Genomic DNA, 27781 nt, shown 5'->3' on the forward strand with positions numbered 1-27781 from the left:
GCTGACTGGACAACGGTGAGTCATGCCAGCAGGCGCCAACTTCAGAAAAGACAGGGCCCAAATTGTGTGCATAGAGCAAACACCATCAACTGGCTGGGCCCAAACCAGGGCTTGCCTGGAATACTTAGACCCCTTTCAAATGCCTGTATAACCAGAGAAAGCTCAGTACTCTGAGCAGACATCTGAGTTTGGTGAGGTCGGCAGGCTGCTCCATCTCCATTGCAGGATAGGATTTATTCTCCACTTCTTACCCCTGTGTGTCTCTACACCAGCCCATTTCCTCCACAATGTGGCAACTGGGCTCCCACAACAATAACAAAAATAATAAAAACTCATGCTCATTAAGCACGAACCACGTTAACAGGCACTATTACAGACATTTTACATGTGCTGACATATCAAATCCTCACAACATTATGAGGGAGGGACTATTATTATGCCCACAGAAAAGATGGGAAAACTGAGGCACTAAAAGATGGAGCAACTACCCAGGGTAGAGGCCCTGGAGTCTGGTGGAGCTGGGGCTCAGCAGGAGACTGCAGGTACCGGGTCCCTAGCCACCCTACTGTACCAAGTATAGCAGCCCTCCACTGTCCAGGGCCACAGCTTCCCTTCCCAAGGATGCATGTCCCAGGGAGGGACAAGGAGCGGGAGCTGGAGATCAGGGTGAGCTAAGTGCTCCACCTATCCTCCTGTTGGTTCCAATCAAATGAGAAAGAGACACAAGGAGACAACCAGAAATCAAAAGAGAGTAGGAGCACTTCAGATGATGCTGGTTTAGTGACGGGCAGGGCGCCTGTCTCCCAGGCCAGACAGCAAACGGAAACAGAGCAGAGGCAAGGGTGACTGGCAAGGGAAGGCCCTGCAGTGCTCTGCCTTCCTCATCAGGCACACACTGACTGGGCGCTCCATTTGGCGCTGTGCACTGGGGACACCAACAAAGGTATGTGGCCTAGACAGATGGATGAGGTAGGAGGACAACACAGGCACCTGCTCCCCCAGAAGCCCCAGGAGAGAGACCTTCCACCAGAGCCAGGAGGCCTCGGGAGCCAGTGATCAGAGGCCGGGATGAAGCACGCTGCTCCTCAGCCAAGAGGCTCTTCCTCTCTCCAGAGCGACTGAGGATTGATTTCTGAAACGCCTTCTTTTTCTCAGAAGCAGTCAAAGGAGCCAACACACCAGCTAGTAAATTTAACAGCTGCTCCTTACAGAAGGCGCTGCAGAGGCCGGCGCAATAGCACGTGGCCTGCAGACCAGCCATGCAGCCCAGCTGCTGTGCGGGCCTGAGCCTGGGGGTCCTGCATTGTAGGGACAGACTCTGGGATGCCGTGAGCTTGGGGCTGACTGCACAGGATGCAGGCAAGCAGGGGGAGACAGACTTGGGGAGTGATGCTGCTTCAGAATGCCAGACATATCCCACTGACCTGGGGAAGGAGAAAGCCAGCTGGGAACCTGGTATGGAAGTTGGGGCCCACCTAGCTCTGGCCTCTGCTTCCCCATCTCTACAAATCATTTTGCTGAACATGTGGAAGCAAACGTCTGTTCTCTATAAGAGGGGGATAGACAGTACGTCTTACCCATTACCTTGCACCACAGGGAACTATGGCTCAAGGCCATTGGCCACTTAGAGAGGAATATTGACAGTCATAGAGCAGAAGGGGAACTTGATGATCTAGTTTGGGGCTGGCAAACTTTCTCTGGACAGAGCCAGACAGTAACTCTTTCAGGCTGCTGGGTATTTCGGACTCTGGATACTACCCAATTCTGCCATTGTGGCATGTTGCAAAAGCAGCCACAGACAGTATGTAAATGAGTGAACATGGTGGTGTCCCAAAAAAACTTTGTTTATGAACACTGAAATTTGAATTTCATATAATTTCGTAAGTCACAAATATTCTTCTTTTGATTTTTTGAAAAACCATTTAAAAATGTAAAAACCACCCTTAGTTTGTGAGTCATACAAAACTAGGCAGCGAGCCAGATGTAGCCTTTGGGTTATAGTTTCCTGATTCCTGGGCTAATTAAATGTTTCCCAAAGTGTGTTCTTCGCAGTGTCCATGGGGGTTAAATGGGGAAAGGGTTCCATGGTGAAACAGGTATGGGAAACGCTGGGCTAAACAAAGTCTCTCTGCTTTCTTACCGCAGGGCTTCTTTGAGCCTTACATGCAGATATGCACTGGCAGTCTATAAAAGGGGATGAGAAATGAAGACTTCCCAAGTTCCAGGGAACCATTTTTATCCTGGAGCATCTCCTAGATCTCATTTTCTGTGGAACCTTATCAAAGCAATGAGCATAAAGTCTGACCAACTGTCAGCACCAGCACCACTAGGTTAGATAATGCCGTCTCCAGGGACAGGCAGCTCTCTACCTCTGGGGGTACCTGCGGGGCTCAGTGACTTCTCTAACTCCGGTTTTCCCACCTGGTGATGCCTGGTCACAAATAACTAATTGAGTGCATCTTTCATCAGATGAAGACAAAATTTCATGTGTAATAATGTAAAGAAATACCGACTTTAACTTACTGATTCATATCCAAAATATAAGCTGTGCACAGGATAAAATGAAGAGCCAGTATTAAGCCTGCAGGAGAATTATTACCACATGGTTACTTTAAAAGAAGCCTCACATAGGAGAGTTAAAATTTTTAAAAAACTCAAACAAAATCTCAATTTACTCCCAAGTGCACAGACAGCAGGTCTACCTGGTCACTATGGGGACATTCTTACTAAAAATACAGGCCTGTGAAATCTCTGGGATTTCTGTTACATAAGGCATTTGTAGGTAATACTTGAATTTTATGTAGATTTGCCTAAAATGTAATAATAATTTAAAAAGGTGGGGTTGAGAGCATAAAGGAGAGGAAGAGCAAGATGGAAACGTGAGCCGTGTGTGTATGCCACCAGGCACCACTGATAAAGGAAAGTAGAGGATGCCAATGAGAAAAGTCACCAGCATCGTGAGCCAGCTAAAGGGGGAAATTAAGGCAACAAATATCATGTATTTGATTAAGTGTATGCCTCCGTTTTGTTCAACTGGTCCAATCTAATGTGCAAACAGCACAGCAGTGAATGGATCTATTTAGCTCTGTTAAACCAATAGGATTATTTCTATCTGAAAGGCATATTTGATACATATTATCTTCTGGGCTCCAGGAGATAGGACAGAATGGTCCACACTATGTATATAATATTAATGCGTAATGCCACATGTGCAGTATATTTAGGAAGACAAAGGGAAAGGCTGGCGTTTCACTTTCTCCTTACTTAGACAAATCATCTCCCAGACAGTAAAGCAAGTAGCATATGTTTTCCATTCTTGGATTAGATGTGTATGCTCCTGGAGTAATATTCAAATGTAGAATCACAGGATTATGGAGGGAATAAATAAAAAGAAAAATTCTAAGGGCTCTATCTTTGCTCAAGTAGCTGATAGCTGTATTGGCAAGACCAGCCTTTGCAGAGAAGCATAAAACACTGACTCTGTAAAGGAGCTGAGGTAAAGCCCAGGCAGTACAGACCCTGACTACGCACTGAGGTGAGGCCATACTGGGCCACAACACAGTTTTCCTCAGGAGACAGTCATTCTGAAATCAATGTGGAAACGCATATGAACATTCAGGAACAGATTCTAACGGAGATGGTGTGAGTATGTATGTGTGCTGTAACCTTAGGAAATTCCTTCCGAAGGAGTTTCTTTCAATGTCTGTCTTTCAATTTCTTTATTTATAAAATGAGTCGAACAGACCAAGTGTCAGAACATTATAGTCCATGAAACAAGTCTGGGCCGCCACCTGTTTTTGTAAAGTTTTACTGGAACACAGTCACACCCATGTACTATCTGTGGCTGCTTTCAAACTACAACAGTAGAGTTGTTGTGGCAGAGGCCCTATCTTCTGCAAAGCCTAAATATTTATTAATCTGGCCACATACAGAAAAACTTGCCAACCCTGAATTAGACTATCTCTAATATTGATTTTCTCTTATAATTCAATAAAGTACAACCAAAGGACACAAAAGCCTATGCTGTGTTTTTCTTTCCTCTTTATTTATATGCCTTATCCTTAGAAAGATTTAATCTGGCTCACAAAAGTATATGAAGCACATAACCACATACATGTAAAGTACAAATACAAAAGTAAGGAACTCAGGGCAAAGGGAAATAAGACATGTGCAGAGGAAGCCAGAGGATGTGAATACATAGAATGCAAACCCTGAGACTCTGTGTATTTTCAGTGGGCGAAGAGCTTGGCTCCAAGCAGCCACTACACAAAGGGGGTCACAGTCCCTTTCCCAATTTAGAGTGTCCCCTGAAGGTCCACCAGGGAGGACCACAGCAATCCCTGATATAAATTACTATTTATCCTCAGAGTCTGTACATAAAGCAGATGACACAAGAAGCAGAGAAGCAGGTCCCCAACAATACCCAAAGGGCCGGGAAATACCTCAATGGCATTTGCCACTACACTGAAATGCCCCTCGGTGTGGGCCAACTCAAATCCCAAAGTGGAATTTATCATCAGTTCTCCCAGTATATTTCCAAATCTGGAAAAAGATAAAGGGAACAGAAATGTTTGACAGCCTAGTGTTTACTTTGATGTCTGCCAGCCATGTGCTCTAACAGAAGACTGTCCAGTCTTGCTGTTTCTGTGAAGCTAAACCTAAGCGCCAAGGTGAGTGTCATGGCAAAGAAAGGCTATTCTGAGACCTGAAGAAGGAATTTTTATCACTTTGATGATGAAGCTCTAGGTTTGACTATATATAAAAAGTACAGGTGAATTGTGCCTACTGTTGGTCATTTTTTACATTGGGCTCTACAACTTTGTATCTAGCTTATTAATACAAATAAGTATTACCCTAGATCTCTGTGGCTCTCTGCTTTTTGCCCAGTGCCTAGAATAGTGCCTGGGACAGCTGAGAAATACTGACTGACAGGATGATGTACTCATCTGAGAGACCCTGGACAACAGGGGAGTCTCCAGATACGCTGAGGTTGTCTTGGAGAATCCGTCCCCACCTGGACTTTACCCACAATGCCCCAGCTTTGAGACTCACCTGTGACAAAGAGACAGGTGAAAAAGGGGGCCCAGGTGTGGAGGCCAAGCTCCTGAGCTGGGTGTCAAGGAAAACAAATTAAAAATTGAAAAGGGAAACTCTGAACAGCTGGGCGTCTAGTCTTGCTTTGGTCCCACTGTTACTAGGATAAACATTTGGACAGCACAAGACAAACACAGCTCTGGGGTCCAAGCAAGCAGAACTGCTTTCTCTGGTACACTGAGACTTCAGTGTGAAATCTGTTCCTTGCTCAGGGCAAGTACCTGCCTTCTCCTAAAGGAGCAGCCTGTTCTAAAGGTACCCTTTGGAGCTCTGAGATTCTGCTCTCTGCACAGCAGGACCTGCTCCTCCCTGCATGCACCAGAGCAGCCTGGGCAGTATTTTCTCCAAGGAGACCTGCAGAGAGCAACTGGCATCATGGGCAGGAAAGGAGGCCCCAGGCAGACCATGCTTGTCCGTGCAAATGTCAAAGAAGCAGGCGAAGCAGCCTCAGGACCTAATTGGCTCAGAGACAGTAAGGTCCAAATGTCACAGCCAAAGTGACAGCTGGCAGGGGCTTAGAAAAGAAGAGGCTATCTTCTACTGGAAAGTAATCATGCAGAAAAAGCACTGGATGGGAAGTCCAGAGGCCTACAGGTACTAACCAGGCTGGTTCTGTTACCTTGCTGCAAATTCTTGGGCAAGTCGCTGCTGTTCCTGTAAAACTGAGATGAATTCATTAGTAGACTAACTTGCTGGCTTCCTGTGATGAACCCCTACAACACAACAGCAAAATGGGAGATACAGAATGGATACAAGGTCCTCACCCTTCAACCAGATCCTAGTGTGTATTCCCAGGATGGTGCCTGGCTCTAGATAATGCTCTAGTTAGTATAGGTAATGTTATAGCAGCATCGAAGTGCCTGCTGGGTGCACTTAGCCTGTGAGTTCTGCTTGCACATGTCATCCACGTCCACCTACCTGCCCCTGCCGCTGGATTGAGCCCACCAGGTCCACCCCAGTAATATGTTAGTGTCTTGTCACAGCTGCCAGGGGCTCACTATCCTAACTCTCCCAGCAGCTCCGAGCTCCTGCCTTACCAAGTTGGTCTCCACTTGTCCACTTGTATTTCTCTCTGCACAACCACCAATCATAATACTCCCTCCTTCAAAAATCTCCTTTTCCTAAAAAATCAGTGCAAATGCTTAAACTTGGCATCTGAAAACCTGACAAGCTGTCTCCACCCACCTTCCGGTCTTACTTCCCCTCAGGTGCCTTTGTGTTGGCCACCTGGGCTGCATTCCCCGTGTGCCAGGCCTTTCCTCTGCTCCTGCTGCCCCCTTACCATGACTTCCTCTCCTTTGACTTTCATTCTAGCTCCCATTTCAGAACTCGACTCAGATACTTTCTGTTCTATTAGGTATTCTTCTCAGCTTCTAAAGCTTCTCAGCTTCTGACCATGAAGTGGTCCCTTTCTTGTTTTCAAGCTCAAGTATGTTTTTTTTTTGATATCTTCTGTGTCATCACGCATGTGCTTACTTCCCCTTGAAATGGAAGTTCCAGCTCAAAGGCTTTTCTCCCTGTGAAGCCCTATGAAGGTTTCCTGATTCCTCTACTTCCCCCTTCTCAACCTCCCTCCTGACATACGCACACACTTGTACTCACAGCATTTCTCCTCCAGACATCCCTTCGACAACTTCCGTCCATGTTGCAATGGAATTAGTATCATTGCCTTTTACCATAGGACTGAGAAAGCACCTGGCCCAGAGTTGCTGCTCGGCAACTCTTGGCTGATGCTGATGAAGATGATCAGAATGGTCCACAGTGGCCCCATGGAAGCAGCAGCCAAACTGCCTGCTGTTCCTTGTCCACCATCGCTACCGTATGTATGGAACGCACTGCCTCCATTTCTTCCCATGTGAATGCCCAGATCCAAAACTCAACCTCCTGAAGTTGCCCACATAGAATCTACTCATGGACAACCACAAGGGAGAAATGGAGACCGTACTGGAGACCCTGGAGGGTGGACAACGATGGTGGACACAAAGCACAGCCCACAGTGAGCCACCTCCACTTCCTTGTGAAACACGGTGTCCTGGCAAACGGGGGTGTTGGTCGCTCAAGGCCTGTCTCACCCACAATCCTTGCAAAACCAAGAGTTCATGAGGCCAATCAGAAAAACCAAGTTCCATATGAGCATACCAGAGAGAATGCAGTAAATGCCCAGAGAAGGAGTAGGATGAACTCTGGCTACTAACGGGGCGAGGACTCAGCCTCACCAGAAATAAGGTCACATAAACAGTGCTCCAAGCATGCGACCAGGCAGTCTCAGGTGGCTATGATTGCCAATGAGTATGACTGAGGATTTCCACCACGGGCAGGACCCAGATCAGGGCAGATCAGGAAGCTTCCCTCAAAAGGGGTTCTCTCGGCTCGGCAGCCAGAGGACAACAGCCCGATCTCCAGAAGGCCAATAAAGACGCACACAGAACACACATACTGAGAACTCCCTGGATCCTGGCATTCTGGGGCCCTCTGTGAATTCTAAGCACATGTTTCTTTGCCTCTCTTTTCTCCAAGATTATCAAGCTGTGTGTGTGCATGTGAATGCATGCGTGTACCTATCCTGCCAGCAGAGAAAATGCTCCACATCCTCCCCAGTGGACCCTCTCTGCCCCTCCCACGGGCCAACTCTGCAACCCACCCCCACAAACCACTAACTCAGATGTGCCCAAAGAACCCAGCCTCTCCTCCATGACCACACATAAGCACTTGCCATTCACCCCCAACTTTCAATAACCAGTGGCCTGGAGAAGACACAGCAAAACATCACGTCCTATAAACAGAGGGATCATGGACCAGATAGCAGACTTCCTCGTGTGAGGAGGGAGTTGGAGACTCACCAGGACTCTGCCAGTCAATGTCTGGGCAGATATCATCACCCCCGCCCAGTCTTTCACGGAGGTCATCCAGCCGACCTCGGCTGCCACCGCCTCCTCTTTTTCATCCACTGGCTTGAGAGTGCCATCCGCCTGGCTCGAGCCATTGTTAATCTTCTGGGCCTCCTGACAACAGAGAGAACAAGGGTTGAGACATAGGGACCAACTAGGTTTTAAAAAACACAACCTATCCAAAATAATCAAAGCCAGAAGCATCCCAGCAGCGGTGAGAAATGGCTTGAAAGCTCAGGGGTCAGAGAGAAGGATTATGGCCTTGATAGCTTTTTTTAGAAGTCTTTTTTAAAAAGAGTATTTTATTTCCTCTTAAAATGTCTTTTTGAAAGAAAGAATGAACGCTTCTCTTCCCATTTTAAAGAAAAAATGCCGCAAAGCTCAGGAAGGCAAGCATCCTATCTAGGATCATGGAGTGGCTCTGAAGGAGGCGAGATCAGCACGCTGTGGTCTCTACCTGCCCACTCTTTGAACCCTTCTCACAGAAGCAGCCTCTCTTTTCTTTGGAAATCCTGTCTCCTCATCTTAGTCCGTGTGGTTCAAAAGTAACTGAGGTCCATGCTGGGAATGGAGACTGGTCAATCGGACCATTCCATCCCTCTGGCACTAGTGACCAGTTCAGGGATGATTGTGATCCAGGCCAACACAATACAACTCAAGCCCGGGACTTTTGCTGGAAAGAGTAGGAGAGAAAATTCTTCCCTGAGGATGCAGCCACCACAGAGGAAACTAGGAGAAATGACAGAATGCTGCTTCATTTGAACACCTGAGTCTAACTGTGCCTGAAATTTACACGAGACCCTTTTAGTTACAGAGACAATAAATTCCCCCTTTGTGGCTAACAATGTACCTGAGGAAATGAGGCTGACCTCACCAGATAACTGAGCCCCAGTGGGGCCCTAAAATTGTACACTTTTGCACACAATGTGTCCTCTGCCTGAAACACACTCCTCCCACAGAGGGCCATGGCTTACTCCCTCACCTCCGTCAAGTCTTTTCTCAGTTATCACCCTTCCAATGAAATCTTCTCTGGCTACCTTTAAAAATTCCCAACTCTACCTCCCAAAAGCATCACCTTTCTGCTTTACTTTTCTCACAGCACTTCAAACCTCTAAGATACTCTGCAACTGACTTACTTATTTCATTTACAGTCCACTTCCCCTAACTTGTATACCCTGAGTGCCTGGCATATAGTTGGCTCAAGAAACATGAACAATGCACGTATGCATAGAAAGAGTTCTGAGTATTGGCCCTTACTGACTACAGAGCCTGAGCTTAGCGTTGCAAAATAAAATACAGGACACCCAGAGAAATTTGAATTTCAGGCAACCAACAAATACATTTTTAGCACATACCTCAAATATTGCATGGAACATAGTAAAAACGTGTTATCGAAAATTTAAATGTAACTGGGCCCCCTACTCAAATACCCACTGAGATTATTTTTGCAGATATATGTATAAAAAGGTGCCAACAAGTTACGTTCATCATTTAAAAGCCTAGAATTAATTAACAAACCAAACAGACACCAGGGATCATTGTGAACTGAAGTAAAGGGGGAATCTCTGTCTGCAGTGAGTGGGGGTGCAGCACAGAGAGGAAAGCAGGGCTGGAGGCACTGGATGAGTCACCCCTTGGGGACTTGCAGGCAGGCAGGAAGCTGCTCCTGCCACCTGATTCTTCCCTTCCGGCCTCCCCTGATTCTGGGAAGCTGGGAGGAGAGGAGCACTGCAACACTGGGCGCTCGTGTTATTTCCAAGTGTATTGGCCCCATGGAGCTAGAACAGTCCAAGAGGAGGCCTGGGGTGGTGGGGGGAGCTGCAGGGTGGGCATATCAGGAGCTGCCTGCTGACATCTGTGGAGCCTGCTTCCCAAGACACCTAAGGTGGGTCTCCATGGCCTGTTAGGATCCTGGGTCTCAGCCATGTGGAAACAGCACAGAAGGGTATCCTAGAAGAGATGGAGTCCCTAATCCAGGGGCAGCCTTAGTCACTGAAGGTGGAGATTGAGCTCTCCTGCCCTGCAGGACGCCTGTGTAAAATGGGGACGATATTGCAGGCCCTATAGACATGGGTGGGATTAAACTGCCCAATGGCACATGATACAGCCTATTAATTAGTCCCACCACCTCCTGCTTCTCCTTGTGCCACAGTGGTTCTCAAACTCAAGAGGGCATCAAAACCATCTAGAGCGCTTGTTAAAACACAGAGTGCTGGATGCCACCCCAGAACCTGCATTTCTGGCACATTCCCAGGTTATAGGGAGGCTGCTCATCTGGAAACCCCGCCTGGAGAACCGCTGCTCCTAATCATACTGGCACAGCGTGGTCATCCCTACCCTGATCTGACTTGGGACATGGAACCTAACCCCCAGCTCTTTCCCAGCCTCTCCCTTCACTCAGGGACAGAGCCACCTCCTTCTTTCAGAACTAGAGAAAGTGGGTTGGACAGAGAGGAGGTTGGGGTAGGAAAAAGGCTCTCAAATCAGAGGCTCCAGTGTTTCCTTTGGAGCAGTGTCTCCCAGGAGCTGGTCTATGGCCACAGCCTGATGCCTGGAGGGCGAGCTCTCTGCTTCTGGGGATGCAGCCCTGGGATGCAGGCTCCACAGCCACGTGGCAGACCACGAAGGAGGGAACTGGCATGAAAAGTGCTGGGCGGCAGGGAGTCCTCCTAGTCCCAGTAGTTTCAGTGCATCAATAATTCAGAGCAGATGAGGTATATGGCAGATCACACCCTCTTACCAGCCCTCTTAACTACTGTTTTACAAGGCATTCATTATTTTAATTACTTTATGATAGGCAAGGAAGAACACAGACTAAAGAGAGATAATGCCCTTGTTATTATTTGCTTACACTAGATGTTGTGGGCTTAATTACCATGTGTGGGAGGCAGGACCGGAGGAGTGGTGGGGAGAGGGAGGAGCCGGGGAGCTCCACAAAGCCTGATGCCAGGGGCCAGGTTAGCGATCCGGGGCCTGGAGGGAAAGCCTCTGTCCGCCTCTGACCTCACTCTGGCCAAAGCATCTCTCACCAGGAACAGATCTAAACCCATCCTCTGTAGAAAAGGGGGCGCAGGCCCAGAGAGGTTATGGCCTTGCTGGGGACACACGGCGGGAAGGAGAGGTAAGGAGCAGAGCTATTACATAGTGATTGGCCACTGTTTATCTAGAACTTAGTGCCAGCAACTAAACACTAAGTGCTTTCTATGCACCATCTCTCTTAAAGCTTAAAATAAATCCCACAGGCATGTGGAACCCTCATTTTACAGAAGGGGCAACTGAGGGCAGGTATTTCTCAGGAGAAGGCACAGAGCTTGAGAGCTCAGGCTGGACACAGAGCCCACCTGGGCTTCGGTCAGCTCTGCCTCTTCTAAGCTGAGCCATGTAAAAGCTGCCACTTACTCATGAGACCCGGTGTCTTCTGTGTAAAATAGGGACAAGCATGCCAACCCCATTACAGTGGTAGAGAAGTTTACACGATGTAAGTGATGTGCAGCGCTTGGCATGAGGCTTGGCAGTTAGAGATGCCAAGACAGAACACCATTGACGGGACTTGTTGCCTCCAAGGATATTCAGTTCAAGTGGCCTCACTTCATGGACTGGTGGCCCTGGGAGGGACCCCGGCCCAGAGTGAAACCTCAATAAATATACAGAACAGAGGATGAGTGAGTGTAAGTTCTAACAGCTATAACTTTTCAACTAGGCACTGGGCCCCGGGGGGTAGGAACCCACACCTTCTGGAAGGGTTCCAGCAGGAGCCATGTGCATATCCAGGCCAGGGCTTCCCAGCGAGCCCTGGACCAATGACCTCCTAGATCCTCTGAACTCCATCAGATCGACCTCACATTTGAGACGAGGACACTGACCAGGGACCAGAGAAAGGCTGCCTCCTGGGCCCCTGCACATTGTTCTCTCTCCTGGGCCCCAAAGAAAACCGCTTCGGGCAGCTGTAGCACTTCGTCTGAATGGCGAAGTGGGCATCCATCCATCCCCGACCCTCCCACTTCCCACTGCAGAGAAGGATGTGGCCACTCCATGGGGAGGACCCGCGAGCGGCTCAGACAGGCTCCCCCTGGTGTCAGGAGAGACTTGGTGCTGATCCCTGCTCGTCCTCCAGGGAAGTCGGAGAGAAAGACAGACAGAGTGTGTGTGATAGAGAAAGACAGACAGAGTGAGAGAGAGACAGACAGACAGGCAGAAACCCTGCTAGCTGCAGGCTCCAGCTACCTTAGCCTTGGGCAGGCCACCAAAGAAATGGAGAAAAGGGCACTTCGGGGTGTGTCCTGCAACGTGAAGGTCTGGCTGTACATGGCTACCTTGTCTGAGGCAGCTCAGTCCGGCTTTAGAGGCCACTCTTCCCTCCAGCCCTGCCCTCACTGCCTACCAGTGTCTGAGATAAAACAAGCCACCACTGCCTCCTGGGGACAATACAGGATACAATCTAATCTCAGTGCTCAGACTAGAAGGCAGGGAGGGCTACAGGGCCAGGGTACAGGTACAGGAGCCTGGGGGACACTGGAGAGCAGAAAGACTGGCAGTCCCCTCCGACTGTCCAGGCACACAGGCAGCCTCTCATGGGGCTGGCCCCAAGCACATGGCTGCACCCCTTGTCTGCCTTCTCCCCATTTCTTTTAGTGTTCCTCTCAGTGACCTCCTGCTGACATAGCCACAGAGAGCCTTGCCCCTCCTTCATGAACTGTGGCCAAGGGCCTGACTGGACCATAGTCACCTGGTGCTTCTACTCAGAGCACACATCTGTTGGGTGTCTGGGCATTTCCCCTGAATCACAGGAATCAAAGGCCAAAGCCTGGGAAGGAACCTCAACAATCCCTGTGGATGCTGACCCTCCTCACTGACAGATGAGAACACCAAGGGTCTGGGGAGAGGCCACGGGCCCAATGCCCCCCGACCCTGTCAGGTAACCACCAAGCCAAGACATAAATCCCCATAGGGCTTTGTTTCTCTGACCTCTTGTTGCCTTCCCAGTGAGATGGTTTGTCTCTCCAAATCTAGCCCAAGGGGTCAGTAACTACCCATCAGTTCCTTCTGCTGCATGGCCTGCACCCCAGAGCCCTGGTACTCCTGGGACTGGCAGAACCTCCACTTGGCCTGAAGTCTGGATGTGAGGCCATGATAGGTTGCAGTCTTTCTTGTCTTCAAAGGACCCGGCTTTCCCCAGTAGTGGGAGCAGCCCTGGCCCAGGTCTGGACAGAAAGCCCATTCTAATCCCAGGGCCCTGCGCCCCCAATCCTCAGGGTCCAGGCTCTCTGTCTTTCATCCTTCCTGAACTGTACCCAGTACACTGGGAACTTTGGGTTTGTGGTGTGATAGGAAGAGCTCTAAGACAGGAAAAGCCTGCTCAAGTCCAAGCCTGGCTTTTCTGGATGGCCCTGGACCAGTCAATTCATCTCACAAAGGCTCTTCTGTAAACAGCAAGAGCACTGCCTTGCAATCTGGTAAGGAGGACCACAGCACTTGCTGAAAGTACCACCTGCCTTATGAAGGTGTCCTCTGGTTCTGAGCAAGAAGAAATGCTGTGGGGAAAGGGGTCCTGCAACCCAAAGCCAGGCCTCACAGAGCATGTGGCTCAGCTCTCAGATCCCCACCTAGCTGCACCTTGCAGGGGAGGCCCGTTATCCCCCTGTGACACAACAGGATGTTGACACTGCCATGTCCTGTCAGGTGGCCTGCCATGCTGGCCACACCCTCCCTGTGAGCCGCACTACACCTGCTCTCTTCTAGCTGGCCTCACTCACCCACCCTAGGAATGGTCGCCTGGACACCTGTCAGGCTGAGCCCAGTGCTAAGGCAACCCTGGATACCACACCTGCTGGGTGCCTGTATCAGGAATGGGGGCCAGCCACCGGGAGTATCACAGAGTCCTCTTGCTGCTCCCTGCTGCGCCTCCCCCAGAAGCTCCAGGTCTGTTTCAGCTTTAATTGCATCTCAGTTCCTTGGACACCAGCTCCTCATTCCAGATCTGGAGCAGCAGTGATCATTTGGGAGTAAAACTACTCTTAAAAGAATAAGTCAGATAATGTCACTACCATCTCGACACCCTCTCTGGCTTCCCATCCCACTCAGAGGATACGTCACAGTGTTCACACAGTCTGACCCACCCCATCTGTCCCATTCCTGCCACCATCCTACATCACTCGCCCACTCACTCACTCACTCCAGCCACATCGGCCTCCTTCGTGCTGCCAGAATGTCCCAGGCCCACCTCAATCTCGCAGCTGATTGCACCCCCCACCCTGCCCGCGATAGCCCATGCTGCTCCCTCACCTTCCTCAGGTCTTCATTGCCTTATTAGTGACTGCCTCCCTGCCCACCACCCCCACCCCCATTGAAATGACAGCCACCCCATCCTGAACACCCCCATCCAGGACTTTTTCTTCCTCAGAGCATTTATACTACCACATCTGGTAGCTGCAAACTTCAATCATCTTTTATTATCTGTAAGCTCTATGAGGGAAAGAATTTTCCTCTCTTTTGTTCATGGCTGTATCTTCAACAATGAAACAGTATGAGCTCAGAGTAAGCACTTGATACCTCTTGGGGAAGGGAGGGAAGGGGGTTGCAGCAAATGGGAAGTCAGGTCTTGGCATGCACAATATGTAGAACAGATTATATGACTAGTTAGTAGTAACGATTATAACACTGGCTTCCGTTTTTGAGCGTCATCACAGAAGCTCTATGAAGTAGGTGCAAGGGCACTCATTTGCAGATGAGAGACTAAGTAGCTGGTCCAAGAAGACACAGCAAGAATTTAAACTCAGCTGTCTGACACCAAAAAGGGACAGTACCTGTCCTAACATCTTCCCAAGGACAATTTGAGAAGCAAATGGGACAATGTGTACACAAAGATTATAGGCTGTTGCAAAGTGCCCATGAAAGGCTTATTATCATTATGAGCATTCAATTTGCCCCACTTCCAGGTACTGTGTGTACCTCAGAGACCCTTCTTCAAGGTCCCTGGTGCCTTGGGAGGGCAGTTAAATCAAGGATAGAGGAACACGGCTCTTCTCTCAGCCAAGAACCAGCTTGGAACTATAAATTATTCTTCACAGAGCAATGCGAGTTGTAAATGAATGTGGCTGAGCTGACAGGCTGTGAAGTCCTTCTGCTAAGCATCAAGATTCCCTATGCAGAAGCCACCAAGGAAGACGGGGCTTCGCTCGGTGTTGGTTGCATCCTTGGAGGGCCTTGAAAGGCAGTCCTGGGGAGTCCCACAGGCTGAGATGCCTGGGGGTTGAGGGGGAGGAAGGTGGGGAACTGCCTCTCCTAATTCCTCTGGGGCCAGAGTGGGGAGCTCTGGAAGCACCTCCTGTTCCCGGAAGTCCCATGCCTGGACCCTCTGCCCAGGGCTTTGGTACCATGGGACATTTCCTGAGCACCCAACTTCCAGAAAGCTGCAGGGAAAGGAAGGACCAGGAAACCATGTCTGTCTCTCCTTATTTCACAGTCTCACTCTGTCCCCAGATTTCCCTGGCCAACATCAGAAAGCTGTTTCCCCCAAAGACTACATTGCCGGATTCTACTTCTGAATTATTCCTTCAATCTGCCTTGAACCGCCCCCCACCCCTGCTGTACTCACCCCATGCCCAGCAGCAGCTCCCTGCTTCTCCCTGCCCCACTCATCCATCAAAAGTGACCAGGCAGCCCTGAATACAGCTGCCCTCAGCTGACCACAGGACAGGCATTTCTCCCTGCTATTAGGAGGTTGGTGGCAGGGTGAAGAGCTCTGGGCTAAAAGGTAGGAAGGCTGCATTCTTAATGTTTTTTTTTCATGGCAGTGAATATGACGTTCTGTGGTGCTAAGACCTGGTACCAAGTTTGGCCTAAGACCCAGAAATGCCTGAACTTCGATACCTATAAACCCATGGGGCTTCCAGTACCTCCATGCAGGCCACTGTCCTAGGAGTTCTGCCTCAGGTCTTCACCAGGCCTACACTGCTATGCAATGCCCAGCCACCACCACTTCTTCCAAACAGACCAAGAAGAAATCCCACCAGCAGCCTCTTTCCCACCCTGGGAGGGTGGCCCAGCTGTGGGGTTCTCCCAGGGACCGGTAATACTCTGTATTAGGCATAGGCCGATTACCTAAAGCAGCTACAGCAAATAAAGCATAGTGGGACACCACGAGCTGGGATTTTCCTGGTATGAGTTTCTAGGAAGGGAGAGGAGGGAGCAGGTGGTCAGCCTCACACTCAGGGGTGGGGGAAACAGGGCAGCAGAGGACCCGGGCCCTACCTGGAGTCAGCACAACTGGTTTCTCCCCACCATCCAACCTCTCCTGGCAGGTCAGAGCCTCCCACAAACCTTGCAGCCCTAGCTCCAACCCCCAGGACCCCACACGCTCAAAGAGATGAACCCACCCAGCAGCTACTGAGTTTGCTAAGCACAGGCTATACCTCCAGGGAAGGGAAGGGGAACAGTGTCCATACATTCAGACCACATTAGCTGCAAAAGAAGCTCAGGCAAAGACAATTGCTCTGGGATGTCAGCAAACCATCATGTTTACTGGGTCTCTCTGCTGGTGATAAGGTACTTCATCATCACAGGCATTTTTAGCTGTCGCTTCCCAGGTACACTGCCCAGATTCTCACTCCTAGGAGCACCCCCGTGCTGTGTGTGAATAACTGCTCTTCATAGCTCTTTGTGGGGGAAAAAGGTGACAGCATAAAAAGGCCAGGTGACCTTTAACAAGTCGCTTACCACCCTTTTGCCTCGGGTTCCTTGTCTCAGATTCAAAGGGACTGTGTAAATGCTCCCCAAGGTTCTGCTAGTTCTGACACCACCCAACCTCAAGGTCTGGATTGCAAGTCCCTCACTTGCATGCGTCCCAGCAAGTACAAAATGCTAGGGGAGGCCAGAGGTCCTTTCTGGCTCCTCTCAGGGCCCTGCTCTCAGCTGCTCGCCAGTCTCCCAGGGACTGAGGGGCTCAGCTGGCCCTCAGGAAATTCTTGCATCTACAGACCATGTTCTTTACTTGGCTGTTTTTCACCATCTTATTTAATCCTCACAACAAGCCTGCAAGGTAGGAATGTTACGAGGCACAGAGAGGATGGGTAATTTCCAAGATCACTCATCTCATAAATGGCAATACTGAAATTTAAGTCCAGTCTATTCTAAGACTATAGGCCATGCTTTTCTTCTAATCTCTGCTGCCGCAGGATGGGCAAAACATACAAAGAAGAGATGAGAGCTCCTTATAAAATGTTGTTTATTACTATTACTGTAACAATCATCGTATGCCCTATGGCTCCTAAATAACAGAATTTTGTAATATAGACTTCTAAATCTGGTTATGATCAGCCAGGTATGGATAGGGAGTTAGAGCAACAGCCTAGGGGAAGGGGTTCCAATTTGGGAATAGAATGATCCATTAGACATAATGTCCCATGGAGAGATGTGTTCTCAACATGGCTGCTTAAAATAAGTAAGTTAACCCCAAACTTTCAGGACTAATGCAAACATCACAGCCAATATACCACATTTACAAATTAATGATCTCCTTCTTCAGCTGCCTTAATAAAATGAGAACACATGAGTGATGGCCCATAGTTCACTATGTGGGCCTCAGAGAGACTTGGATTCACAGAGCCCTCACCTCTGATCCCTCAGCCAGAGTAACCTGGACCGTCCCAAGTCAGCCCACTCACCTGTAAGGACATGGTGGCTGAGCTGCCAGTCTGCAGGTCTGCCTGGGAGAGGGGCTCAAGAACCACCCAGACAAGAAAGCCATCACAGGGCCCAGTCAGAAGACAAAAATCACATCTGTTTTCCAGTTGAGGTAATTACGCCAGGCACACATGAGGCAGGGTGAGAGTGCATAAGGATTAATAATGGATGAAATTTTCTAAATGCCTTGTGTTATCTTAGTCAACCCTGTTAATAATATTACAAGTTGGGCACTATTATCCCCATTTTAAAATTGAGCAGCAGAGTCGCCGAGGCTCTCTGTACGGTCTCTGGTTGTCACAGTGACTGTGCAAACCCCACTGAGGCCCACGAGCTCAATACAAACCATTTTTCCTTGTGGGAAGAATCCTGCATTTTACGGGAAGGCAATCTAGCATGACTCCTTGTTTGAAGGAGAGCATGCAAGTCCTTTCAAAAGATTTTTTTAAATGAAATGAATTTCAGGGTCACAGAGCTATAGAGGTCAGAGCTGCAAGGGGCCTAAGAACTTGTTCAGTCTGATTCCCTCCCTTCAGAAAGGAGCAGCTGAGGGTCACGGAAGGGTGGGGTTCTTCCATGAACAAAGAAACACAGCTTGTCCACACAAGAGACTGTGCAGCGTGAGGATGCGGGAAGTCCAGGCATGGGCGTCTGGAGGCCCGAGTCTGGCTCCCAGCTGCCGCTTTTACCAACCATGAAACCTGGAACAAGCCTCAGTTTGTTCACTGGAAAAACACACTTACAAATACCTTCCTCATAGAGTATCTGTGGGGATCAATGTTGATGGTGAATGCAAAGCAGCTGGTGAGGGCTCGGTAAATAGCAATTATTATTAGCGAAGTGCCAGATATGCACTTCTATGACCTTAGACAATGACCTGCCCAAGGTCCCACAACTAATAAAGAGCTGATCAAGATGTGAACCCATGTTCCAGACAGCAAACCTCATCTCTGTCCACTTCACCAGCGTGAAGGCCAAATTTGGTTTCTAGTTGAGACAGATTAGATATGAGTAACTAAGACCCACAGGATATCCAAACCCTCATTTTCATGAAAGGAAGCAGAAATCTCCATAGCACAGCCAAGGTAAGTTTTATGACTCAAGTTAGTGAGGAAAAAGGCAAATCAAATCAAACAAGGATGGGAACACAGTTGGGAGACAACTGAAAGTTACACAAAGATGAGTTTACATGTTTGAGAGACCAGATCTATGAGGTCATGGGCTCTCCCTCTCTCCCATCTTCTCCCACCTCCTGAAAAGCAGCCCAGGGCAATTTGGAATGTCCCCACTTTCAGAGAGGATTTACTGGGAAGAAACAGTGAAGTGTCAAGAGGGGAGAGATGCAGAAGGAAGGGAGCCCTCACCACCTGTGGATCAGGAAGAGGATGTGGCCCCTGTGGGGTCCCGTGCTCCACAGCAAAGGATCCTGGGAGGTTGGCTCACAGGCCCTCTGCATGTGGCGCCACAGAGCAGCACCGCTCCAGGAGGAGCGTGGAAAGGAAAAGCAGCCGTGCAGTGTAGCATGTGTGCCCTGAAAGACAGCCAGCACCCCTCCCCGGGGAAGAACTGTCCTTCTCCTTGACGTTATGTCATCACTGCTTTGTTGGGTTATCAATATGCCCTTTAATGGAAATGACAGTGGCATCTGACAGTTTCTTTCTTATGTCCTTGCTTGTCAAAATGAAAATCTGGCAACCCTCTGATGTTCTGTTTCTTAAGGCTTAGTTAAGTTTTCCGTGAAAAGTCTAGGAACTACTCACCTAGTCCTCATTCTACTGATGGGAAGTTAAAGCCCAGAGAGGCCATGCTCATAGCCCGGGCACCCCTACATGGAGCCCAGGGTGTGTCTGTCACACCAGTCGGGGACCAGGAACAGGAGGGCTCAGGGGATAAAGACAAGGTCCGCAGGGGTCCAACAGCTCAGTTAGCACCGGCCCAGAGTGCAGGAGAGAAGGCAGGCCTCAGTGTCCAGGCTGAGGCCACACCAAGCACCCTGAGTTCCCAGCTTCACTGCCAGTTCTGATGCCCTCGCTACCACTACAGCAGGAGGAGCACAGAACCTAAACAATCTCCCTGGAAACAGCACAACTGTTGTCACTGCCCCAACCCATCCCTCAGGGCAAGTGGAGAGAAAGAACTTAGCAGCAGACTACCAGGAGAATGAAATGCTTGTAGCTGAATATTGCCCCCCAAGTCAATACTGAGACAATAGAAAGACAGAAGCAACACGGAGCAAAAAGGTGATACCTTGTGAACAATCTAAGTAACAGCCCAACGCCCCAAATGAAACCCATCACTTCCATCCCCTTAGCTCACTGTGCATTTCCTCATAACACCTCCCACGACCTAACATGATACCTGGGTGTGCTTGTTCTCCATCAATGCCCGCTAGAGTGTAAGGTCCAGGAGGCAGGGGCTTGGCCAGATCTGTCCACTCCACATCCTCAGCCTGGAACAGTGCCTACCACATAGTGGGGACTTACTGGCGTGGTGGAAGAATCACGGAACAGATTCTGGCTTTTGTTTGGTTCTTTGTTTTCACTCTACTCATATTTTCTGGAATCTCAAAATCCTCTCCAGTCCCCATGGCCCACAGCACAGAACTCGAAGTTCTCCAGGCCTGATCTTCAGACCTGCCTGCTGCCCTCCCCGCTGCCCCCTGAGCCTGCCCTCCCCCCAGACTTCTCTTCCAGGGCTTTGCCCTCCTTACCTCCGCACCTTGGTGCTAGCTGTCCCCACTCCCAGCATGCCGTCTACCTTGCCTTCTAGCCATCTTCAGTTTTCTTGATCAAATCCCAGGGGCCCAGTGAGGTCCTCTCCCTGGCGACCACCCCTGCAGCCCTCTCTTGTCTCAACTCCAGTGCCCACAGTCAGTTCTTCTCACTCAGCACTGGACAGGCACTGGCTGGCAGCCTCAGGTGTCTTTCTATCCAAGCAAGTCATTGTCCCAATTAGCCTGAAAGCTCCTTGAAATCAAGGTCCATTTTTTTATACCCAGAGTGTGTGGCATACAGCAAGTGATTAATAAATACGTACTGACTGAATAAATCAAAACTCTGCTCAGTAGGTACTGTGAAAGCAAGACCTCTCTCAGGCTAAACCGAGCCAGTTTCCGTGACTTGAAGCCTGAACCAACACTGGCTCCCAAATTGCTGTCCCTCGGTGCACCTACATTTCCAAATAGAAATCCCAAATCCCAAACAAGATCAGATGTCATGGGGCTTCTGAGAGGCACATGCCTCACCAGGCATGTCAGTCAAAAAAAAGATGAATGTTCTTGTTTAAAAAAGGATTTGTCCCGTTCCAGGAAAATTTCCACCGTGATTTAGGGCCTAATCCAGAATGCTCCTATAGACCTCACCAGCTCAACATTTTTGTGCCTCTCCCATCTGCTGGAGTTGGATAGGGTTTGGCTCAAAAGAGCTGTCACTAGTAGGCCATCCCCCTGCCTTTCCCAGTGGGCAGCAGGACTCCCATTCAGGAAACCAAGGCCTAGCAAGTCAGAGACCTCAGGGAGCAGAAAGACGGCCAGGTCACCAGGCACACAGATGCACTCAGGACCAGCACTGCTAAGTGCCACCCAGTGTGGGGGCCCAGGCTCTGACCTCAGGGGCTCCACAGAGTGGCCTGGCTCCCTCATTCTACATCCCCCTCTGGGGACCTGGCTGGGCTCTAAAACCTCGGCTTCCTACAGTCTTGGGTCCCCACAACCCTCGGTTGGATCTAGGTTTCCAATGCAGCAGCCAAATACAAGAGTCCAGACTGGCTGTTAATGTGAAAGAATAACAATAATTCAGCAGCCAGAGGAGAGAAAGGGGACCTCTATTTCTATCACGTTCAGGCAACTACTTCTCTTTGACCTTGTAGATCCCCGAGGGGAGCTAGGAATGGCAAGACCCCAGCACTGCAAAGCCTCATCTCTTCTTGGCATCCCTGGATCCCTCAACCTCCTCCCTGTGACCTGGGACCCCTTCAACTCCAATGTCGGGAGAGACTTCGCAGCTGTGAGAACTTTCCTTCTTGAAGACAGTTTTTCCAAAATTATATCAGGTTTCCTTCCATCCCAGCTTGGCAGCAGGGGACTCTTTTGCCTAACATGGTTGAGGAATGTCTTAGAAACTAGTGTGATTCAGTCTGGCTCCAGATGAGGTTTTCCACCCAGACAGAGCACACTGAGTGTCTGGACGTGTCGGCTCGCTACCCCAGGGGCACCCACACCCTAGACCTCGGTCAGGAGGGTACGCTGACAAAGTGGCAGGTCCTGCTCAGAGCTGATGTCAGATACAGAAAGCAAGCTAACAAGAAGCCAAAAGGTCTTGCCCACACACTTGCAGACACAGAGGCCTCCCTCCCTACAGCATCCCTCTCTTCCCCCCAATTTCCTGATTTTGGAAATCTAGTTGTAGTGCATGCAGTATAAATATTGAAGAGCTACTGGGGGAAGTAATTCAACAACTGAAATCTCAAAGGGTACAAACCTTTCTCTTGGAAGAGATGGTAAAGCCTCTCGGGCTTCTCTTCAAAAGGACACTGTATTTCTCCTCATGCATGTTTAGATTAGCCTCCTTCTACAAATACAGAATCTAACTAGAGGGGTGCCCAAGACAACTTTTAGAAATTGTGTAAAAATGTCTGTAACCTGAATATCAGCTTTCCTAATGAATTATTACTGGACTGCAGTTAGCTCTACCACACTCTCCCCTGCAGACCCTCAGTCTCCCCTGGACAAAATTAGAAGCATGGTATTCCTCCCTTACGACTCTATCCACCACACCGAGGGGGCTGCACCGGATGGGCGCAGGATGACGGTAACATGAGAAAGCAAGCTTCTTTTAAATCTCAGAATCTTCTTATTTTAAGGATCTAACAACCACAATGAGAAAAGAGCCCTGAGGGACAGGGGCCCCTGCCTGAGCACTGTGGTGATCACCTGAGCAGGCATCCTGCAGGCCCCATGTTTCCATGACAACTGTCAGTCTGGCCCCTAGAATTCATGGAGATGGGCCCTCCTTCATGCAGGCAGCTCTGGAAGAAAGATCACATTGCTGCCTTAATCCTACATCTCTGTTTCTCCTCTCCTTCTGTGGCTGATTTTGTCGCCAGAATCTACACAGAGATAGTTGTTCAAAGATTTCTTAGCATGGATACATCAAAGGTGAGAAGCCAGCCAAGGAGAAGGGACACAGGGAGAAGCTTCTGTGCTTACTGGTAATATTCTATTTCTTGACCCATTTGGTGGTTACACAGACCTTCTCATGATCAGTCACTTTTTTGGACTTTCATGTATATACTCTTCTGCATATTTTTATTTTATTATTTTTAAAAGGACTTTTAAAATTAAATCAGTCAAACTGTTCTTAAGGGACCTATCACCGTCACCTACATTTATCAAGTATCTCTGGCACCGGACAGAAGATTCAGACTGCAAACAACCCTGTGTCACAGTCCTGGAACACGAACCAGAAAAAACTTCATTGAAAGTCACTGGTCTCAGGGTACAGTCAGGAGGCTGGCACCAGCCAGAAGGAGAAAGTTAAAGCAGAGGTCAAAGGCAATTAGTCACAGTCATAGGTTGAATGGACTAGAAACCCCAAGGGGACTTGTTGATACAACACTTTGCTATTGGCTGGGGTTCAGGGTTGTGCCTATAAACAAGGTCATGGGGAGGAGAATGTGTTTTGTGGTTTGTACCTGCCTTGGGAGGTCATAAAATAAGGCCCTGGCCATCAGAGAAAGAATGAGCCTCCCACTGCTCTGCCGATCTACTCCTAAGAGTTAGTCATGGTCTCAGCCCCGACTGGGTTAAGATGGCAAGAACATTAAGCAATCAGGAATCTGGGTCAAGTTTCCAAAGCAGACTGGGAGCCAAAGGAACACATCTTTACTGCCCTCCATGAGCCTCCACTTGTCACTCATTCCAGCCACACTGCTCTCCTACCCTTCGCTGCATGCACTTCACACTGTCACAAGTCCCCCATTTTTCCCAGGTTGGATTAACAGCTCTCCACCGCTTTTCCAAATCCTACACAATCTTCAAGCTGCCTCCACCATGAAGCCTCTCCAGACCTCTTAATTAGAATTAACATCTCCCTGTGGTGTTTGCTCAATTTACTCTGTCCCCTCAGAGTGTTACCTGCTTCTCTGGGCACCAGCCCTCACTACAGCTGAGCACTGTGGGTACACCCACCCTCCCCCTAGCTAAGAAACTGGTGGTCAGAAACTTGGTCTTATTAATTCTTGTATCATAACTAATTAATTATTGAATATATTTTACAGAATATATATATTCTTATTAATTCTTATAACTATAGAATATATGTATGTGTGTATGCATTCCCTCATCTGCATCTAGCACTACACCTAATGGGTAGGTAGTAGGTGTGAAACAAGTAATCCATGTTCATTAATAAGTCAGAGGCCAAGAGCATGTGGGCCCAGCACCTAGGAAACAAGGTTCTTTAGATGTCGGGGCACACACAGGGCTTGGCAGCAGGGAGTGAGCATCACAGAGAGCCCTGACATGCCAACTACACTCACTTCTCTCCATCCCCACCTTCTCTCCCCGGATTCACTGCTGCACTCCATAATTCTGTGCATGGTATCCACTCTTGCTCCAGGCCCCCCTCCATCCTCTCTACACTGAAGCCGGAAGACCTCCCAATTTAAATCGCTCCTATGGTTCCTGTGCTTAAACTCGTCAATGATTCCCCATCACTCTTAGGTTGAAGTTCAAAATCCTCAGCATGGCCTTCAGAGATGCTCTCGTATGTCTGGCCTTTGCCTGGCATCTGACCACATGTGGAACCACCCATGGCCTCACATTCCTTATGCCCTGGCTAAGTTGGACTTGCTCCCATTCCTCCAATGAGTGGTCTTCCTTTCTGAATCATAGATTTGTATGTACTTGTAAGAACCTTCTCCACTCAGTCACACTCCAGACTGTCTACTCATCCTTAAGATCCTTCTCCAGAAAGCCTTCCCTAATGCTCCCTCCACCTCCACCACCACCATTAGTGAGGCAAGCCCTGTAATTATGTGTCCCTTGCACTTCCTCCCATAACACTCAAAGCACCACAAACCCTTGTTCAGAGCCTCTCCGCTCTGCTGGGCCAGGGGTTGACAAACTGTCCTGTAAAGAATCAGGTAGTACACATTTTAGGCTCTGTGGGCCACATGCTATATGGTCTCTATGGCAACTACTCAACTCTGTCATTGTAGCAAAAGTGGCCATAGACAATATGTCAACAAATGAGAGTGGTTGCGTTCCAATAAAATTTTATTTATGGACACTAACATTTGAATCTCCTATCATTTTCATATTTAAAATAAATAAAATGTCCTTCATTTAAAAATTGTTTTCAACTATTTAAAAAACGTGAAAACCATTTTTAGCTCACAGGCCATACAAAAACTTGGCCCCTGGCTTGTTGCCTGCCAGCTCCTGCATGAAACTTTAAGTTCCACGGAGAGAGAAACTATGTCTTGCTCACTGATGCAATCCCCCTGCATGGGGCCTGTTTCTTAGAAGGTGATCCATAAAAACTAGTTGAATGCCACGATACGCAGATGTGAGCAGCATTTCCCAGTATGTACTCTGCAGAATGCCACTCCAAAGGGATGCTCCATAAAGGACAGTCCTTTTATCAAGGAAATTTGGAAATACTACTGTTCCGCTTCCTGGAAACTTTGAATGTTCAGCGAGTGCATAAAGCATATCAAAAGCTCAGAACTAATCAAGGAACTTGTTTGACTTAGACCAACACAAAATTTCCCAAACTCATTTAACCAAAGAACTTTCCACTTCAGCCTCAAACATCTAGCAGCAGCTCCTGGCAACCCCGTTAGAAAGTACTGCAGTGAGGACAAAGGGTAAGACTCAGAAGAACAGTTCTCAAACTTAGAAGGATGGTTCTGTGGCAGAAAACATGGTGTTGGCCCACCTATAAAACATCTGAAGGTTTTCAAGTTCACACCAACTCCCTGCAAGTAGCCAGCCCTGGGTTGACAAGGATCCTATCTATAAGCATCAGAATCTCCTGCCTTATTAGAGACTTGTTAAAACAGAGATTGCTGGGCCCCACCCCAGAATTTCTGATTCAGTAGGTCTGTGGTGGGGCCTAAGTACATTTCTTGAAAGTTCAGCTGATGCTGATGTAGCTAATCTGGGGAACCCACTTTGAGAAATACTGATCTAAAAAGGGACCTTCAAGGAATAAACCTTCCAGCTGAGGTTTCTTCCTCCTTCCAAGGACCTGGTTCCCAGGAGAACCCCGACTTGTCCGCTTCCTTACACTGGCAGAAGAAACCGACCCATCTCTCCAACATGAAGGCAAGGCCCCTATAATGGGCTGCACTGTGTCCCCCCAAAAATATGTTGACGTCCTAACCCCCAGTATCTGTGAGTGGGACTTATTTGGAAATAGGGCCATAGCATATGTAATCAAGTGAGCCCTTAATCCAATACCACTGGCGTCCTTGTAAAAGGAGGAGAGGGACACGGGGAGGAGAAGGCCACATGAAGTCAGAAACACAGGAAGGAAGCAATGCGACAGCAGAAGCAGAGACTGTGATGATGAGCTGCAAGCCAAGGAGCACCAGGATGGACGGCCACCACCAGACGCTAGAAGAGGCAAGGGAGGCTCCTCCCACACAGGTTTCAGACAGCATGGCCCTGCAAATGCTTGGGACTTCCGGCCTCCAGAACCGTGAAGAATAAAAGTCTGCTGTTTTAAGCCTCCCCGTTTGGGGCGGCCTTTCCCTCGGACAGAGCGCATCTCACCGTCACAGGAACGAGACACACACACAGCCCAGACGAAGCTCTGGCCAAGCCTTAACATTGGTGGGTGTCTGCTTCAAGGGCATGACAAACCTCAGATCTCTGGTCCCTTTGTCATCTCTACGTCCCTGCTCACTGGTGGGTGTCTGAGCTGCGGTCTCTCTTTGGAACTTAGGTTATCTAATCAGGAGGACATTTTGTTGGATTCCTGCCCCAGGACTACTTTTCATGAACAGCATGTGATGACTTTTTTAGTCTAAAAGAGAGTCAATGAATATGTTATGGAGACTTGGCTTTCCCCCATCCTGGTTCCACCGGTCCCATTTCCCACTGGGAGATACTTGCAAAGTCCTTCTCACTGACAAATCATTTCTTCTCATCTGGGTCTGAGCTAGAAGTGCCTTCTCTAACCAACACGGAAATGGCTAAGCAGTAGATATTTTCACAGTCTGAGCACCCTGGTTTTAGTCACAAATTATTCCCCTCTCCTTTTGGAAAAATAAGATGTATAATTTTTATTCTCAAAAGAGACATGTTATGTGTCCAATACTTTAGGAAGAAGCCAAGAAGAGACTGTGGACACAGCTTGTCATTCTGATGGGGAGAAAAGGGACTCCAGGGAATGGGCACTGTGTTTTCTAAAGTGCAGAGGCCACAGAATGAAAAAACAGAACCAACCAAACACGTTCCCTGCCTCTCCAATACATGCTGACATGGGTGTGAACTTGACACCCTTCAGACGGTTTACAGGTGGGCTAAGGCCATGTATTCTGCCACAGCAGATTGTGTTTTCAGGATGCTGCCTACCATCCCAAGGCCCCTGACAGCTATGAGGGGGGGTCCAATCTTTTGAGACAGGTAGAGCAGAGACACCCCTGAAAATTAAGCATTCCTTCCCTTGTCCCCTCCAGGGCCACATTGAGTTTCAAATATCCAGCCAGTCATGAACAGCACATTAGTCTCTGGCCAGGAGAGTGGTCTTTCAGAAGAGCCTCAGCTCAGCCCCTGACTAGAGCTGAGAATTAAGCTTGGCAGAGGAATAACATGCTGTCAGAGAGCATGGTCCCGGGTTACAAATTTGCCGCATTTCATGTTTGTTTTGTTTGTATTAAAATCTAATTTGCCATGCAAACTGGAGCAGGTTAGTAAACCCTTTGAAACCTCAAGTTTCTGTGCTATTCGATAAAAATAATAATATATGCTTTGCAAGGGATTTGTGAGGATTTTGTGAGATGTTGGATGTGTCTGGTACATTACTACTGACATATAAAGCACTTACTATAGCCGAGTACAAATTAAAGTACTGTATGTGTACTAACCCTTTTCATCCTAATACCTCCCA

At 48.7% G+C, this 27781-nt stretch overlaps 1 protein-coding gene across 34 annotated transcripts in view; it reads right to left on the reverse strand.

Moving 5' to 3' along the window:
* Positions 1-27781, reverse strand: part of KCNMA1 (potassium calcium-activated channel subfamily M alpha 1) — a 702509-nt gene that overhangs the window by 471581 nt on the left and 203147 nt on the right. For all 34 annotated transcript variants that reach the window (XM_057506035.1, XM_057506055.1, XM_057506052.1 and 31 more), the window contains exon 2: positions 7935-8096. In XM_057506035.1, the coding sequence (XP_057362018.1) occupies positions 7935-8096 (162 nt within the window). The remainder of the gene's footprint in view (positions 1-7934; positions 8097-27781) is intronic.

The sequence above is a fragment of the Manis pentadactyla genome, chromosome 8, assembly GCF_030020395.1.
Source record: "Manis pentadactyla isolate mManPen7 chromosome 8, mManPen7.hap1, whole genome shotgun sequence".
In the NCBI taxonomy this organism is placed as follows: Eukaryota; Metazoa; Chordata; class Mammalia; order Pholidota; family Manidae; genus Manis; species Manis pentadactyla.